The following is a 17553-nucleotide window of genomic DNA, read 5'->3' as shown; positions in this document are numbered from 1 at the left end:
GAAAAAATTTGTACCCACAAAAAAAATAATTTAGATGGTGAATGAGAAAGCCTTTAAAACCATTGACACAAGACCATAGATGACCATAGTTCAGATATATTTTCGGTTTGATAACTTCATACCTGCAATTTAGGGGGAAAAAATTCTGTTTTCAGTCTAATCCATACACACTGATGCTTCACATGACTGCATGTGAATGAACATAACCATATATAACTTTGTAGACAATTAGAAATTAAATATTTTTGCAGATTTAAATAATGAATAACTTTGCAGCATTTTAATGATTTTCCTTAATCATATCAGGAATGACAATTTGTTGTCTTGATAGGGGCAAGAATGCAAGAAGTTTCTATACTCTGAAACCCAGCCACGATTTCCTTAAGGGGATCCTATCATTCACACACTATTTTGTCTAGGTACCACGTCAGAATAGCCTTAAGAAAGGCTATTCGTCTCCTACCTTTCGTTGTCTTCTCCATGCCACTGTTCACCTACAATCCCGGTTCTTGTCGGTATGCAAATTAGCTCTCTTGTAGTACTGGGGGCGGGCCCCAGAGCTCAGACAGCACTGGGGGCGTCCCCATGCTGCAAGAGAACTTTCTCCAGCGCCGCCTGTGCAAGCGGCCATTTTCTCATGGCCTGTGGGCATGCACAGTCTGCTCTGCCCCAGGCCCGAGGCCTAGAAGTTACAAGCCACCGCCGGAAGAAGAGGCTGAAGATGATACTCCTGACAAAGATGGAAGCGGCGCTGGAGAGAGTTCTCTCGCAGCATTGGGGATGCCCCCAGTGCTGTCTGAGTGCTGGGGCCCGCCCCCAGTGCTGCGAGATAGCTAATTTGCGTACCGACAAGAACTGGGATTGTAGGCGAACGGCGACACGGAGAAGACAACGAAAGGTAGGAGACTAATTGCCTTTCTTAAGGCTATTCCGACGTGGTACCTAGAAAAAATAGTGTGTGAATGATAGGATCCCTTTAATGTTGACTGCGTGTAATTATTTCTATTAACAGAAATAATAGAAAGCTGGTGGCTCCATGCTTCTTTGGCCAAAAGCTATTTCACCTGACTTCCCCATAGGCATGCACGTTTGACGCAATGCATGTGCACTGAGCTGGCAGAGGGGAGCAAAGCTGCTGTTAAATTTCATGGCAGTGTCTTGCTCTCTATTCTAAATGAAGCAGTGGGCAAGTGCACCTTAGCTCCATTCATTTTAATGGGATCACTGGCTTGTCTAGCTATGGTAGTCCCTTTGATAAAAATGCAGCTGTGGTATACATGTCTATAAACTGGTCTATTCAGAATGGGTTGTAAAATATCCCTGTTCTCGTGACTGGTGGGAGCCCCAGTGATCAGCAACTTATCCCTTATCCTATAGATAGTGGTTAAGATGCTAGATAGGAAAAGCCCTTTAAGATATTAAGTTGCCTTTATTTATTTATTTGTTAATTTTAAATTCTAAAATGATAGCTATTTGTGTTTAGAAGTAGAGAAATATAAAATTATTATACAGCAAATTAAACCAAGGGCCACACAGCGGCAAAATCAATATAAATATTACTGCTATTCACCTAGGACCAGGTTATTAGTAAATGTAGGTCAACTGAATAGACACCTAATATAGCAACATGTAGATGTGAAATTGAGTATGAAGTCTCAATGAAAGTGTAGGTCCTTGGGAACTGGGCAAAACAAATGAAACACATTCTTAGGAAAGTTCATTTGCAGGGTACATTAACTAAAATAGTTAAAATTATGCATGTGAAGAAGAAAGAAAGCGGGAAATGAAAATAACAAAAAAGGCACAAGTGAATATTTTTAGTATTGAACCCTTCCGGACAAGAGGTGCAGCGTTGAAGTGCACCTGACCGTCTAATTTCATGCAACATCCAGTATTTGTAGCATTACAACATTCCTGGAAACAGTCGCCATTAGTTATTGATGCACAGGATTTAGTACTGGTGGAACAGGTATTACTGCAGCCCCCCTCATAAGAGATGGCACCGTCTTTCACCATTTTTTGCAGCTGCATGGAAAAGAAGAGAAATATTTAAATTTTACTGTACGTCTGTATCATGGGTCTGTTCTTGAGCAGTATATTTAGAGCCTATAGCATACCTAACAAACGTATACTACAAATTCACTTTACTGATCTGTAAAGAATGATCTTCTGTGTCAGAATATGATCTGTCCAGATTTTCATTATAAGGGACAACAGAACAATCTGTGTTCTTTATGCCAGTGGTGATAGTGATAGATGATAATGGATTGGCTCAGAGGAGAAGATGTGCCACAATCCTCTACTAATACTACAGCTAAGGACATTGTTTCAGAAAACCTCAAGCTACTAGACAACCTGAACAAAAATGGAGGATATTAGGCCTTATTGTTGAGCCCTCCCTGAACTGTGTGTAAAGGCACATCATAACATATCCATACCCATAATAAATTAAGAAAACATTAACTGGTGATCTAGTATGGGCATTCAGTTTGCGTCATGTATATCATGTCTATTTTATTACTGTACAGGATTTGATGTTCAAGATTCTAGAATGTAGAATATATGTGTGTGTGTGTGTGTGTATGTATATATATATATATATATATATATATATATGTTTTTTTTTTCTTACCTCACAATGCTTTATTCCAACTCGACACTGTTTTGTTTGTGCAGTAGTCTTAGTTTTATAGCAGTCTGTCCCATCACACTTGAATGATCTGCATTTCAAATCCTAAGGAACAGTGATAATAAATAATAATACATTTTATTTATATAGAGCCAACATATTCCGCAGTGCTGTACAATTTGTAGGGTTCAAATAGAGACAGAAAGATACATTATAAAGAAAGTCATTTCACACAATGGGACTGAGGGCCCTGCTCGCAAGAGCTTACAATCTATGAGGTAGAGGGGGTGACACAAGAGGTAGCAGGGGCGGCATCGGAGGCAGCATTGCTTATGCAGAGGTCAGACACTTTTGTAATAGAGGTGACTGTCATTACACAAACTTAAAACTTCATGAGCCATCACTAGTGGTGCCCTTTAACATGTGGATGGAGCTTGGACCTATAAAGTTAGCCCTAGATGGCATCATATCATGTGGGGAAATGTGGGAGCGGGGACAGAGGAGGGTTAAATTTTGGGGATTGTAATTATAGTGCGGAAGGGTTTACGTTAGAAATTGTGATAGGCCTGTCTGAAAAGATGCGTCTTTAGTTTGCTTTTGAAACTGTAGAAATTGGGAGTTAATTTGATTGTCCGGGGTAGAGCATTCCAGAGAAGTGGTGCAACTTGGGAGAAGTCTTGTATACGAGCATGGGAGGTTCTGATAATAGAGTATGTAAGTGTTAGGTCATTGAGTGAACGGAGAACACGGGTTAGGCAGTAGACAGAGATGAGGGAGGAAATGTAGGGAGGTGCGGCATTATGGAGAGCCTTGTGGATAAGGGTGATAATTTTATATTTTATTCTATAATGAATAGGCAGCCAGTGTAGTGACTGGAACAGACCAGAGGCATCGCTGTAGCGTCTAGACCAGGGGTCCTCAAACTGCGGCCCGAGGGCCACATGCGGCCCACCAAGCACTACTGTCTGGCCCCGCCGACAACGCCGGCAGGCGTGCATTTATAATGAAGCTCCTGGGGAGCTCAGGCCAGGCCATGGAGCGCACTTCACTTTACCTATTGGAGGGCACTGCTCCCGATGTCTGCGCGACCTGCTCTGCCTCCGGCCCACTGTTTAAAAAGTTTGAGGACCCCTGGTCTAGACTGATAGATGAGCCTGGCCGCTGCATTCAGAATAGATTGTAGAGGGGAGAGTTTACAAGAAGACTTTATATTATTAGACTGGGATATACACTGCACACTCTGAAATAGCCTAGCTATCATTCGAATGGGAGTGATGTTACAAACTTTTGTGTCAAGAAAGGCAAAAATATTTTAGGTATGATACCTTTATTTATGTATTTTATTTGAATGGGAGCGAACGTGTCCAGTGTCCAGATCCATCTGCTCCCAGCTTAGTACACTTTGCACAGAACAGTTAATGAGCCAGAAATAGTACATCCACCAATCTGAAATGAATGACTTTTCCTAAGGAGGTGTCACTAATTTTAAGTATAGGATAACTCCTTCAGGCTAAGACCCTTCGTAGCGAGCTGCAGCAAAAAAAAAAAAAAAAAACGCTGCGGAAAAGCATTGTGTTTGACATCCTGTGATTTGCAAGAACACTTGCATTATCGAAATTACAGCATTTCTGTTTCATTTTTTTTCTGTAATGAGTGGATGGGATTAACCAGAATCCCATCCACTTTGCAGGTAATCTATAGTGCAGTATTTTTTGCTGTTGCGTTTCTGCTGTGGCTAAAATGCTGCTTTTTCACAATATAGAGCTCTGGCCTCAATGGCTTAAACTAGGAGAATCTCTTCAAACATAAAAGTCTTGTGGCACCCTATAACAGAGACAAGGCCGGCTCCAGGTTTTTATGGGCCCTTGGGCAACAGAGCCTCAGTGGGCCCCCTTGTAAAGGAGGTGGGGGAGTTGAGACACTGCGCGTCGCAGATGAAGTGAGTGACGTCACGCAGGAGTGTGGTGTCACCAATGCCATACCTCCCAATTTTTAAAGAGTAGAAAGGGGTAAAATGTGACGTCTCTGCGCGCCACAGCAAATTTGGCTCCACCCACTTTTATGTTGACTCCGCCTATTCTCATTTATTTATCATGTGCTCCCACACAGTATAATCCTCCTACAGTCACCCGTAAATTATATGCCCCCCTCCATCTCTCCTCAGTTTCATATACACCCTTCCTCTGCCCCCAGTTTTATGTCCCCCCTCCATCTCTGTCCCCAGTTTCATCACGTTCTCCCCCTTCATCTGCCCACAGTTTCATGTCCCCTGTCTCTGCCCCAGTGTCATGTTGTTCCACCCTCCCATCTGCCCCAATGTCATGCCGTTCTCCCCCCTTCCCTTCATTTGCCCCCCCAGTTTCATTGGGCCCCCTCCTTCTCTGTCCCCAGTTTCATCACGTTCTCCCCCTTCATCTGCCCACAGTTTCATGTCCCCTGTCTCTGCCCCAGTGTCATGTTGTTCCACCCTCCCATCTTCCCCAGTGTCATGCCGTTCCCCCCTCCCCTTCATTATGTTCCACCTTAATATTTAATACAAAACAAACACTTACACTCACCTTCCATGGCTCCCCCGACGCTCCTCTCTCCGCTCTCCCACTCCATTCACATAGGCGATTAAAGCAGGAGCTGTGAGCTCAGCTCCTGCTTTAAAGCTGCGGCCCGGCTTGCGTGTGTAAGCGCGATGTGATGACGTCATCGCGCCTACACACGCACGCCAGGCTCAGCTCCTGCTTTAATCGCTTAAAGGGATTCTACCATTAAACTACCTTTTTTTCTAATGAACACGTCGGAATAGCCTTAATAAAGGCTATTCTTTTCCTACCTTTAGACGTGGTCTCCGCCGCGCCGTTCCGTAGAAATACTGGTTTTAACCGGTATGCAAATGAGCTCTCCGCAGCAATGAGGGCGGGCCCCAGTACTGAAACACCGATGAGCGCGTCCCCATTGCTGCCCAAAGCTCTTTCCTGCGCCGCCTCCTTGTTCTGCAGCAACTCCGCCTCTTCTGGCTTCTCTTGCTCTTGTAGTTCTATATAGGAGCATAGAGAGGCCACCCCAAAATGGCCGTCGGCCAGCTCCTGTATTGAACTGCAAGAGCGGCTACCCAAAAATTTTTGGGTAGCCGCTCATGCAGTTCAATGCAGGAACCGGCCGGCGGCCATTTTGGGTTGGCCTCTCTATGCTCATGTATAGAACTACAAGAGCAAGAGAAGCCAGAAGAGGCGGAGTTGCTGCAGAAGAAGGAGGTGGCGCAGGAAAGAGCTCTCGGGCAGCAATGGGGATGCGTGTCACGTTCGTGTCAGAGTCCAGACACAGATTCCAGGCTGCAGATAGCACCACTAAGGAGACAGGGGAAGGAGACTATCCCTGGCACTACGTTGGCTAGCTAAGCCCTGCCTACGGGTGGTGGTCAGCTGTCTCCAAGCTAACCTTGGCCCCGACGACTCCTGGCTCTCTAGCACGAAGACCTGACAGACAGACAGACAGGGCAAGAGCTGCAAGAAAGCTAGGGACTGGGGATTCTAGGGTGGTGACCCCTACAGAAATAAAGGTGCAGCTGCAGACAAACAAACCGGACGGGAGGTGCTGGACAACTGACACGCAGCACAACAAAGTACAAAACAAGAGGAATGAGGAGAGGGACAGTGGAGAGGTGAGGAAAGGGCAAACACGAGACTGGGGTAAAATAAACTGGAACCCACCTCAAACAACCGGATAGTGCCAAACAAACAGACGTGAAGGGAAGGGCAGAATAGAAGTGTGGAGGGAAAAACCAACTCACACACAAACAACACTCAAACTCCTTTTTAGTCAGTAAGCACAAGCAAATCACTCCTCTTCCTCCTAAAGCCAAGAATTCTAGGTTGGGACCACAAAAACCGGCAACTGGTGGAGCCAGCCCTCTTCCTAATAAAGGCCCCCAGATCCTCCCATAGGATGATGGCGACCCATAACACCTGAGGTTAGACTCGTATAACCTCAAGTGTGTTCAGAAGTCCAGAACACTATGTGCACACTGATGGCTCCATTGGCAGGGAACCCAGCAGCCGATCACAGAAGCCCGGATCAAATCCCCGACAGAACAGTACACCAACAAACAATCAGGTCATGACAATGCGCTCATTGGCCTTTCAGCGCTGAGGCCCGCCCTCATTGCTGCGGAGAGCTCATTTGCATACTGGTTAAAACCGGTATTTCTACGGAACGGCGCGGCGGAGACCACGTCTAAAGGTAGGAGACAAATAGCCTTTCTTAAGGCTATTCCGACGTGTTCATTAGAAAAAAAAGTAGTTTAATGGTAGAATCCCTTTAAGTATTCAGCTCATCGGCGTCCGACGGACGCCGATGAGCTGAAATCGGGACAGGCAAGTGCTGGGGGCCCCCAGAGGCTCTGTGGGCCCCGGCACTTGCCCGACTATGCCGTGCGCTGACGCCGGCCCTGAACAGAGATATGGTGTGCCAATGGATGACACAAATAATACAGAACAGATAACAGAGTCTGATCCTGAGACTTCTTGTATATTTTATATGACATTTATAACAGATTATAAAGCAAAATCACACAAGTCAACAAATCGCATTGGTCGGAGCTCTCCATAGCAGTTCATGTTTTGCTTTTTTATTGCAGCAGTACAGATTTCTGGTCCACAATGAAAGGGTATTCCTAAATGAGACATCTATGGCCTATCAACAGATCAACAAATTAGGGATGCAGTGATTTTATTGTTTTTTTAAGTATTGCATCCTGAAAGCCAAAAGTTTTTTTTTGTCAATGTATTTGTTTGAGGGCTTGCTTTTTGAAGATGAAGTTACATTTTTCAATGTGATATTTTTAGAGTATCTATAACATATTGACAATTTTAAATATTGGGCATAACAAAATTCTTGATTTTTTTTTTTATTTCAACTTTTGTGTAATTCACCATATAACATTATACATCCTGTGAATTAGTATGATTATGACAATAACTAGTTTATACAGTTTATGTTTTACGGTATACGGTAGCCGGTATACAGTACCGGCTCCCATTGAAAACATTGGGAGCGTATAGGGCCCGCAAAAGCTCCCACGGCGTCTATTTGCCACATTACGTGCCAAAATATATCGTGTGAACCCGGCCTTACATGAAATTTTTACTGCATGAGTCTGTGGTGCCAGGACATTAGGGAACTTAGCGGGCTCCTGCTTTTTTTTTTTTTTTTAATAGGCTATTACCTGCAGGTAATAGGCCCTATTTACTTACCAATCAATTGCTGTATTTATTTTGTGACACCATAAGTAATAGATATAGTCAACATTCATCACTCTAAACACAATACTTACACTGTAAGCAATGGTAGTAGTGGTTGTGGGCACGGTTGTAGAAGTTGTAGTCATGACCGGAGTGCTTGGCATACTTGTACTGTTTTGTTGCATGCCTATAAGATTAATAAAAAGTATTGTTTAATTGTAATCATATATTTAAATGGGTTCTGAAGGAAAGTGCATTTTATGAACTTCAATGGGAGCTGAACTACAGTACTAGTACCAGCCATTATATAGGGCACCGAGCCAACTGCTTCTGGCCCAGTTGATCATTGTTGGAGCTGCTTGTCAGTCCCACTCATAAGATATTTATGGCCTTTCCTAAGGATAGGCTATGACTTCCAAATTCTTGGACATACCATTTAACCAAATATGATAAATGTGCTGTTTTCCCTGAAGATACCAGCCTGTTGGTATACTCAGTCATTGAGTTTTAATACAAATCTAAGCTGCATTATCGGCAGCATTGACCTTTCACTGAATGTTATACGTAGTGATGTCAGTAGGGACATTTCAGTGTGTTACATTTTGATGGATTATGGTTATTTTGTAGTTTGATCTTTTTTTTTCTACATGTTGCATAGATTGTTTACAGTGCGTTGCTAAAATCATTCATTAATAATAATAATAATAATAATAATAATATACAGAGGCAGGAGTGTTTTTAAAAGCATTATATAAGTAGAATGCTGAAATATCAGAAGGTCCCAATTGATCTGGAAATTGAGGGAACCAAGGATCTTTGTCTTTTCCTGGCCAACCTTCTGGGCTGTTTTGCAGTTCCTTGGACATCAGAGTGTTGCTTGCTGGGGGACACTGTAAAGCAGCTCCACCTCTTATACTACGCCTCTTTCAATTTGAGGACTTGTGTTTGTTCTGGCAGTCAGAACCCCACTGATCAAGAAACATATCCTGGCAATTTGCCATCACTTAAAATGGTGGAAGAACTCTGCTAACCCAAATCAGTGTGCTCTTTTAGATTATACTTGCTAATTTTTAGAAACTGCCTGCAGGACAGGAATTAATTTATTTTAGGTATAAAACACTCTATTTTGCAGACAATGCCTCTTTTAATAGGCCATACCCCCTTTACACAGACACAGCGCCAGCAACGTCACAGGTCTAAAATGCCCAATGACATACATCATCTGATAGACACTATCACCCATTTTGATGTTTGTTTATCCAAATCCATTTTACCATTCAAAAAATATAAATCCCATTAGTGCAAATTAGGGTCTCTTAGCCAAATGGACGGGAACACTGTGGTTTCTCTTGGGGCATTGTCTTTGTCTGCTGTCTCATATGTAGACTTTTGGGCGGCCCAGAAAGTAATTTGGGACACTAAACCATTCACAGGTCCATATGAACCAGTGGTTTAGTGTCTAAAGTCTCCCTGTAATAAAGTCATTCATGCCCAGAATAAAAACAAAACAGATTTATACGAGTACTAACCCTGCCGCTGAGGTACACCTCGACTTTAGAGCATACGCCCTGTACCTCTGACACTTCTACAGTGAAACTGGGGAGTACGTCTTCTGCTTCACTGAAGAACTGCGCAGACGGTGGAAGCACCAGAGATGAGTTCGATGAGACTCAACGGACTCATTTCTAAATAAGTATAAAGGTTTGTTTTGGTTTTATCTGCGGGCAGGGTGATCTGGGACACTAAACCCCAGGTTTATATTGCTCTTTGGGTGGTTTAGTGTCCCAAATTTACCTAACAGTTCTCTTTTAGGTTAAGGCCCCATGGGGCGTCCCGCAGCAAAAAAGCGCTGCAGGAAAAACCATGGTGGCAATGCATCGTGGTTCTTCCTGCGGTGCTTTAAGCCGAAAGTTCGCAGAGATTTCCTGTGTGGACTGTCTGTTACAATTATACAGTGCCTACAAGTAGTATTCAACCCCCTGCAGATTTAGCAGGTTTACACATTCGGAATTAACTTGGCATTGTGACATTTGGACTGTAGAACAGCCTGGAAGTGTGAAATGCACTGCAGCAAAAAAGAATGTTATTTCTTTGTTTAATTTTTTTTAAAATTGTGAAAATTCAGAGGGTCATTTATTATTCAACCCCTCAAACCACCAGAATTCTGTTTGGTTCCCCTAAAGTATTAAGAAGTAGTTCAGGCACAAAGAACAATGAGCTTCACATGTTTGGATTAATTATCTCTTTTTCCAGCCTTTTCTGACTATTTAAGACCCTCCCCAAACTTGTGAACAGCACTCATACATGGTCAACATGGGAAAGACAAAGGAGCATTCCAAGGCCATCAGAGACAAGATCGTGGAGGGTCACAAGGCTGGCAAGGGGTACAAAACAAGGAAGGAGCTCCGGGAAGATCTCATGGCAGTGGGGACATTGGTTTCAGTCAATACCATAAGTAACGTACTCCACCGCAATGGTCTCCATTCCAGACGAGCCCATAAGGTACCTTTACTTTGAAAGCGTCATGTCAAGACTCGTCTACAGTTTGCTCATGATCACTTGGAGGACTCTGAGACAGACTGGTTCAAGGTTCTCTGTTCTGATGAGACCAAGATCGAGATCTTTGGTGCCAACCACACACGTGACGTTTGGAGACTGGATGGCACTGCATACGACACCAAGAATACCATCCCTACAGTCAAGCATGGTGGTGGCAGCATCATGCTGTGGGGCTGCTTCTCAGCCAAGGGGCCTGGCCATCTGGTCCGCATCCATGGGAAGATGGATAGCACGGCCTACCTGGAGATTTTGGCCAAGAACCTCCGCTCCTCCATCAAGGATCTTAAGATGGGTCGTCATTTCATCTTCCAACAAGACAACGACCCAAAGCACACAGCCAAGAAAACCAAGGCCTGGTTCAAGAGGGAAAAAATCAAGGTGTTGCAGTGGCTTAGTCAGTCTCCTGACCTTAACCCAATTGAAAACTTGTGGAAGGAGCTCAAGATTAAAGTCCACATGAGACACCCAAAGAACCTAGATAACTTGGAGAAGATCTAAATGGAGGAGTGGGCCAAGATAACTCCAGAGACCTGTGCCGGCCTGATCAGGTCTTATAAAAGACGATTATTAGCTGTAATTGCAAACAAGGGTTATTCCACAAAATATTAAACCTAGGGGTTGAATAATAATTGACCCACAATTTATTAAAATTTAACTGAGCAACATAACTTTTTGGTTTGTAAGATTTATGCATCTGTTAATAAATCCTGCTCTTGTTTGAAGTTTGAAGGCTCTAACTTATTTGCATCTTATCAAGCCTGCTAAATCTGCAGGGGGTTGAATACTACTTGTAGGCACTGTACCTATGAGGAAACTGCGGGCATTTCCATAGGTATAATTGACATGCTGCGATTTCCAAAACTGGCCCCCTAATTCCCCAGTCTTAAACCAAATTGAACAACTGTGGGACCTCCCATATCATTATGATTGTTCTGTGATTTCTATGCCATGCACCCTCCAGCAAATGTGGGATATATTGCAGACATCATGGCTCCAAATACCCAAGACAACCTACCAGCACCTTATTCACTCCCAGCTGGTCTAGATGCTGTCTGTGCCGCACATGGTGGTTACTGTGGATAATAGCTGGTGGTCATAATAATGTGACTCGACTTTGTACAATATACTAGTCAATGTATCTGGCTTTGTTTGGGTGCAAATTGTAGGTCCAAAGGATCCCACTTAAGTCAGGAAGATCACCTGGCAGCTGCCACCCCTTCCAATGACTGGAAACTTTAATGTAGTCAAAAAGAGTAAGATATAATCAGAGATGATTTATCTAAGTGGTGGAAAAGAAAAATGAAGCAGCTGCTCATAACAACTGTATGCATATAATATATACATGTATACAGTTACTTCATGTCATCATATCAAATACATAAGGGATATATATATATTTATATTTACAATCCCCTGATAGTTGCTGATAACAGAGAACAGTGACCGAGTGTTGTATAAAGTATATATACATTCATTTGATAATGACTGATAACAAAGAATAACAGCGAGTTAGGGTTGCAATCAATGTTCCCTCTAAGCCCTGGAAGCTGCTGAGCGGAACAGCTAGTGAGCTGGGCAAGGCTCCGTCAATGATGGGCGACCTAGTACCGCCTACTTTTATGTTGACTCCGCCCATTCTCATTCATTTTTCATGTGCTCCCACACAGTATAATCCTCCTACAGTCACCCATGAATTATATGTTCCCCCTCTATTTCTCCCCCAGTTTCATATACACCCTTCATCTGCCCCCAGTTTCATGTCCCCCCATCTCTGCCCCCAGATTCATGTCCCTCCATCTCTGCCCCCAGATTCATGTCCCCCCTCCATCTCTGCCCCCAGATTCATGTCCCTCCATCTCTGCCCCCAGATTCATGTCCCCTCCATCTCTGCCCCCAGTATCATGTCGTCCTCTCCTTCATCTGCCCCCAGTTTCACGTTCCACCTCAGTGTACACATTACACTTACCTTCTCCTCGCTCCCCCGACGCTCTCTCTGCGCCTCGCTCTCGCACACAGTTGTAGACGCAATGTGACATCATCACATCACGTCTACACAGCGACTAGCGGCAAAGCAAGGAGCTGACCTGTGACAGCTCCTTGCTTTAGTCGCGTCAGTATTCAACTCAGATCTGTGTCCTCTGGACGCAGATCTGAGTTGAGTGCATGGCCATTAATTCTGGCTGAACGGGGCGGCTGCAATAGGTGAGCGGCCGCCCACGCGCGCACGTTATTGGGAACAATGGTTGCAATGCTGTGATAGATGAATCTAGAGTGAGTGATTAAAAAAAGGTGTGGTGTAGATCCAGTAGGTGGCGCTGCTTTGGCTCCTGGACTGGTAACTGTAAGGTTTGGCAGGCTCTGCCCATCATCCCGTCACACCTATGCAACATGTTGTAAGTAGGGACTATAACTCTGCAGCTCCTAAATGCAATCCTAACCCTAACCTGCTTGGTTAGACATGGACACAACAGGTGGTGCCTCATACTAACAGTCACAGGAGTCAGTACCACTCACTGGATCCACCGCATACCAGGCAGCACCTTATTTTACCCAATCTACCATCCTGTGATACATTATCTATCTATCTATCTATCTATCTATCTATCTATCTATCTATCTATCTATTTATTTATATTTAGTATACAGTATATTTATTATAATCTATGTCCTGGAGTTACGTACCATTATTGCCATTGTCAGATAACATGAAGCATTCTGAAGAATTGCAGCAGTTTATAGTACATCTGTCTTGTGCTGAGTCATTACACAGGTGATGGATGCAATGTTTATCGCACATAGTCTCATAATATGAACTGTTGTGACGATACAACTGGAGTAAAAAAAAGAAAGATACAGTTTTTATCTAATGACAGACATAACTAAACCCAACAGTTATCAGTCAATGGATAACAGGTAGAGATAATACATATGAAATGTTCAAATATTACGGTATGTTCCAGATCTTTTTGAAACACTGTAAACATAGAATTAATACTGAAAATGAGAATTGTCTGTATCCTATTTTTCCTCAAACAAAACAGTATGTATATGCAAGAAAAAAAAGAGCCTAACTGAGATACAGTGTTGGCCAAAAGTATTGGCACCCCTGCAATTCTGTCAGATAATACTTATTTTCTTCCAGAAAATTATTGCAAGCACAAATTCTTTGGTATTGTTATCTTCATTTAATTTGTCTTCAATGGAAAACCACAAAAAGAATTGTCAAAAAGCCAAATTGTATATAATGGATTCCCTGATGTTTTGGGGTTGCTTTGCTGCCTCTGGCACTGGACTGCTTGACCGTGTACATGGCATTATGAAGTCTGAAGACTACCAACAAATTTTGCAGCATAATGTAGGGCCCAGTGTGAGAAAGCTGGGTCTCCCTCAGAGGTCATGGGTCTTCCAGCAGGACAATGACACAAAACACACTTCAAAAAGCACTAGAAAATGGTTTGAGAGAAAGCACTGGAGACTTCTAAAGTGGCCAGCAAAGAGTCCAGACCTGAATCCCATAGAACACCTGTGGAGAGATCTCAAAATGGCAGTTTGGAGAAGGCACCCATCAAATCTCAGGGACCTGGAGCAGTTTGCCAAAGAAGAATGGTCTAAAATTCCAGCAGAGCATTGTAAGAAACTCATTGATGGTTACCGTAAGCGGTTGTGCGCAGTTATTTTGTCTAAAGGCTGTGCTACCAAGTATTAGCCCAATTTTGGAGTTTTGTGTAAAATGATCAATGATTTGACTTTTTTTTCATTCTCTTTTGTGTTTTTTCATTGCAAGCAAAATAAATGAAGATATTAATACCAAAGAGTTTGTGCTTGCAATCATTTTCTGGAAGAAAATGAGTATCATCTGACAGAATTGCAGGGGTGCCAATACTTTTGTCCAACACTATAGCTAGGATAAGAAATAAGATGATATAAGTGTGTAATTTACCCTGGCAGTCAATGAGTCCTCCCAGCTAGTGGGTATAGAATGTGTTCTTTTACTGACATTACAAGCCTTCTTGATACTTCTGGCTTACTGGCTATTGTGCACAATGCACAACTTTGATCTCTTCAGGATAAGGTAAGGGTATTCCGCCTGTGAACATATCGTGCAGCTAACCGTGACGGAATACCAATGCAGTGCACTGGCATCCCGTTTCGGCATTCCGCTCTGGATTAGGCCTGAATGAATGGGCCTAATCGGGAGGGAGTCTCATGCCGCAGATGTTGCAGCTGAGTCAGCCACGGAATCCACGGCAAGACAGGGCATGATGCTTCTTTTTCCCGCTACTAGCTAGAGGAAAAAAGAAGCGAGTGGCTCCCATTGAAGTCAATGGGAGCTGTTTTTGGCAGGGGATTTTAAGGCGGATTCTGTGTCAAATTCCGCTGCCAAAAAACTCCGTATTTACATACCCTTAGTGGAGGATGGCCTTAAAGATAAGTATATCCATTTTTTTGCTTCGGTTTCTGTAAATAAAAAGATCGCTTACCGCGCAGTAAGTAGGGCATGTAGTGTTGACATAATTTTCAGGTAGCGTTTCATTTCTATAACAGTGATCTCCCATGCAGTTAAAAAGGTGACAATTTATTCCCTGTGGCAAGTTTGATAAAGACTTTTATTAGCAAGTTATATGACAGAACAAATATGACATGTATCAGTAGCTCTGCAGTAATAAGAAATAATCCTGAAATTGAGTATTCCCCTACACTATAAGGGCCCCTTCACATGGAGGATACTCTGGCTGATTCGGAACGTGTAAACGTTCCGAATCAGCAGCGTTTAAAGCAGGTCCCATTGCTTTCTATGGGAGCCGGCATACGTGCGCTCCCCATAGAAATGAATGGGCTGCTTTTTCCCATTCATTTCTATGGGGAGCGCGCGTATGCCGGCTCCCATAGAAAGCAATGGGACCTGCTTTAAACGCTGCTGATTCGGAACGTTTACACGTTCCGAATCAGCCAGAGTATCCTCCATGTGAAGGGGCCCTAATAATGACCACTTTTCATAAGAGTGTTATTTACTCCATCCACTTCATAGTATTCTACTGTATATTGCTCCTGCTTATAGGTTTATGAATTGCATTGCTATTATGCATATGTGATTATTATTTGTATTAAGCTATGTCTCTGCATCCATCTTATTGTATTCCTCTTTAACCATATAAATATAGTTAGTATCTCCCGCAATAAAAAGATAATTTGAGGACAAGTCTAAAACAGTTGTGGAAGCAAGCCCCCTCCTACCTGACATTGTCAACAAATATCTAGAAAATATCCCGTATAGAAGGGAAGGGGTATGGTACCAAAATGTTAAAAGTTTCTATTGGTTTACTTTGTAAGTAATGCATAAATATGTCAAAGCCAAGCTGAGTAGCTGCCATGAGTCATCGGTATAGGATTCTGGTTTGGGGTCTATAATGATTTTTAAGATGCCTGAAATAAGTCTCTTTGTGGACATGTCTACCTTACATTTCTAAATCAGTGGCCATGGAAACTTTGCTTGACCCAGGGACCACAAGTAATAGAAGTTCATATAATAGAAGTATCTATATGAGGGATACTAAATGTAGACTGTAGCGCCTCCTGAAGGGGCAACATTTGTCTCATCCTATGGTCCGGAATGTCAACAAATCTGAAAACACCTCCAAGTCCTGGACATATTGTCAGGCCTGCAGGATAGCTAGCGTTATATGGGAAAGTGGTCATGGGGGATTAGTCAGATGCCAGGGCCATATCCCCAAGTGAATATTGGGAGAGTTTGAAAATGAACATTCGTCTCAGTAAAATTGCCACTTTTACAGCTGCTAAATGTTTTTTTTTTTGGTTTTTTTTAATTAAAGCAGATACTTTATGAAGCTGTATGAACAGAAGTATTCTTCTAGCCATGGCTGGAGCTCTAATAATTATATATTGTACTCAGTGGTGTGTAGTTGTGGGGGAGGGGGGTTGGCAGCAAGTAGGACATGCGTCCCAAGTGCTGGTGGTTGAGGAGGTGCCAAGAATCTACTTTTATGTATTTAGATACAAAGATGGGGCAGTAAAATGAACATTTGTGCCAGGTGACAAAGCCTAGATACTGCTACAGTATGGTGTACTTACTGTTATAGTGGCATCCGTAGATCCCTGAGAAGAAGACAAAGACAAAAAGTGAAAAGAAGACAACATTATTGCAACTATATACTATGGGATCTATGAGATTTAATATTATATCTAATAAAACTACATGTGCAGTCATCTATCAATTAGAATCAGTGTCAGGACCTCTTTGATCTGTACACTGCTTTGGATCCTAACATCCATCACTGGTACCATTGTTACAAGTGAGATAGAAATGTTAGTAAATGCTATCACTAAATTCTATCCATAATAGTGTTGTCAAGTCACTTGTTGCAGGGGATCAATGAGATCAATGTGTGACTGTGTATAGGCTTAGGCCATCTCACAAGGCCTACATTAATCGAGGAAAGATGGTCAATGTATTAATTGGTTTTACCAACGCAAACGCTTTAGCTGAATTGTATGGACATACTGAGTTTAGTACAGCTGATCTGCATTGGGCTGGTAAACTTAGAAGATACACAGATTTTATGTCCTGGCCCATACTTGACCAGGTCCAAACTGGTTAACACACTGGAACGGAAACTACCACAGTGTGCTTTACTACATTATTTAAAATTTTAGGATAAGAGAGGGATGGGGTATAATTAGGAAATATTGGATCTAGGGGCATAGCAAATAACCATTTGGCCCATACCAAAACTCTCCCATCACCACTTTAGGCCGCAAGCTGAAAACCTGAAATGCGTACGATTATTTTTTTCCTCTTTACACACAGGGATAATACACAGAGTGGTTTTACAGTACAGATAATGCTCACAGTGTTGTCGCGGGAAGAAGGGGCATGTCGCTTCTGTTGTCTGCTACTAGCTAGTGGAAAAAAGAAGTGAGCGGCTCCCATTGAAGTCAATGGGAGACGTTTTTGGCAGTAGATTTTGAGGCGGATTCCACGTCAAAATCCGCTGCCAAAAAACTGTGTGAACATACCCTTAGAGGTACAACACTTGATGCAATACAGGAATAACAAATTTAAAGGAGTTCTGCGTTTTATTTCGTTTCCATACAACATATTGATCAAGACACTCA

General features: G+C 42.8%; 1 protein-coding gene across 1 annotated transcript; it reads right to left on the bottom strand.

The window, feature by feature from the left end:
* Positions 1-1445: 1445 nt before the first annotated feature.
* Positions 1446-15005, bottom strand: LOC142195067 (uncharacterized). The gene is made up of 5 exons (XM_075264581.1): positions 14901-15005; positions 13102-13249; positions 7953-8047; positions 2633-2734; positions 1446-2025 (listed from the first exon to the last, which is right to left on the bottom strand). The coding sequence occupies exons 1-5, from the start codon at positions 14973-14975 to the stop codon at positions 1753-1755; spliced, it is 693 nt and encodes a 230-aa protein (XP_075120682.1). The 5' UTR covers positions 14976-15005; the 3' UTR covers positions 1446-1752.
* Between the last annotated feature and the right edge of the window lie 2548 nt (positions 15006-17553).

Source organism: Leptodactylus fuscus, chromosome 2 (genome assembly GCF_031893055.1).
Source record: "Leptodactylus fuscus isolate aLepFus1 chromosome 2, aLepFus1.hap2, whole genome shotgun sequence".
Lineage (NCBI taxonomy): Eukaryota > Metazoa > Chordata > Amphibia > Anura > Leptodactylidae > Leptodactylus > Leptodactylus fuscus.
The sequence above is the reverse complement of the archived record's forward strand: the minus strand, read 5'-3'. Positions and strand labels throughout refer to the sequence as shown.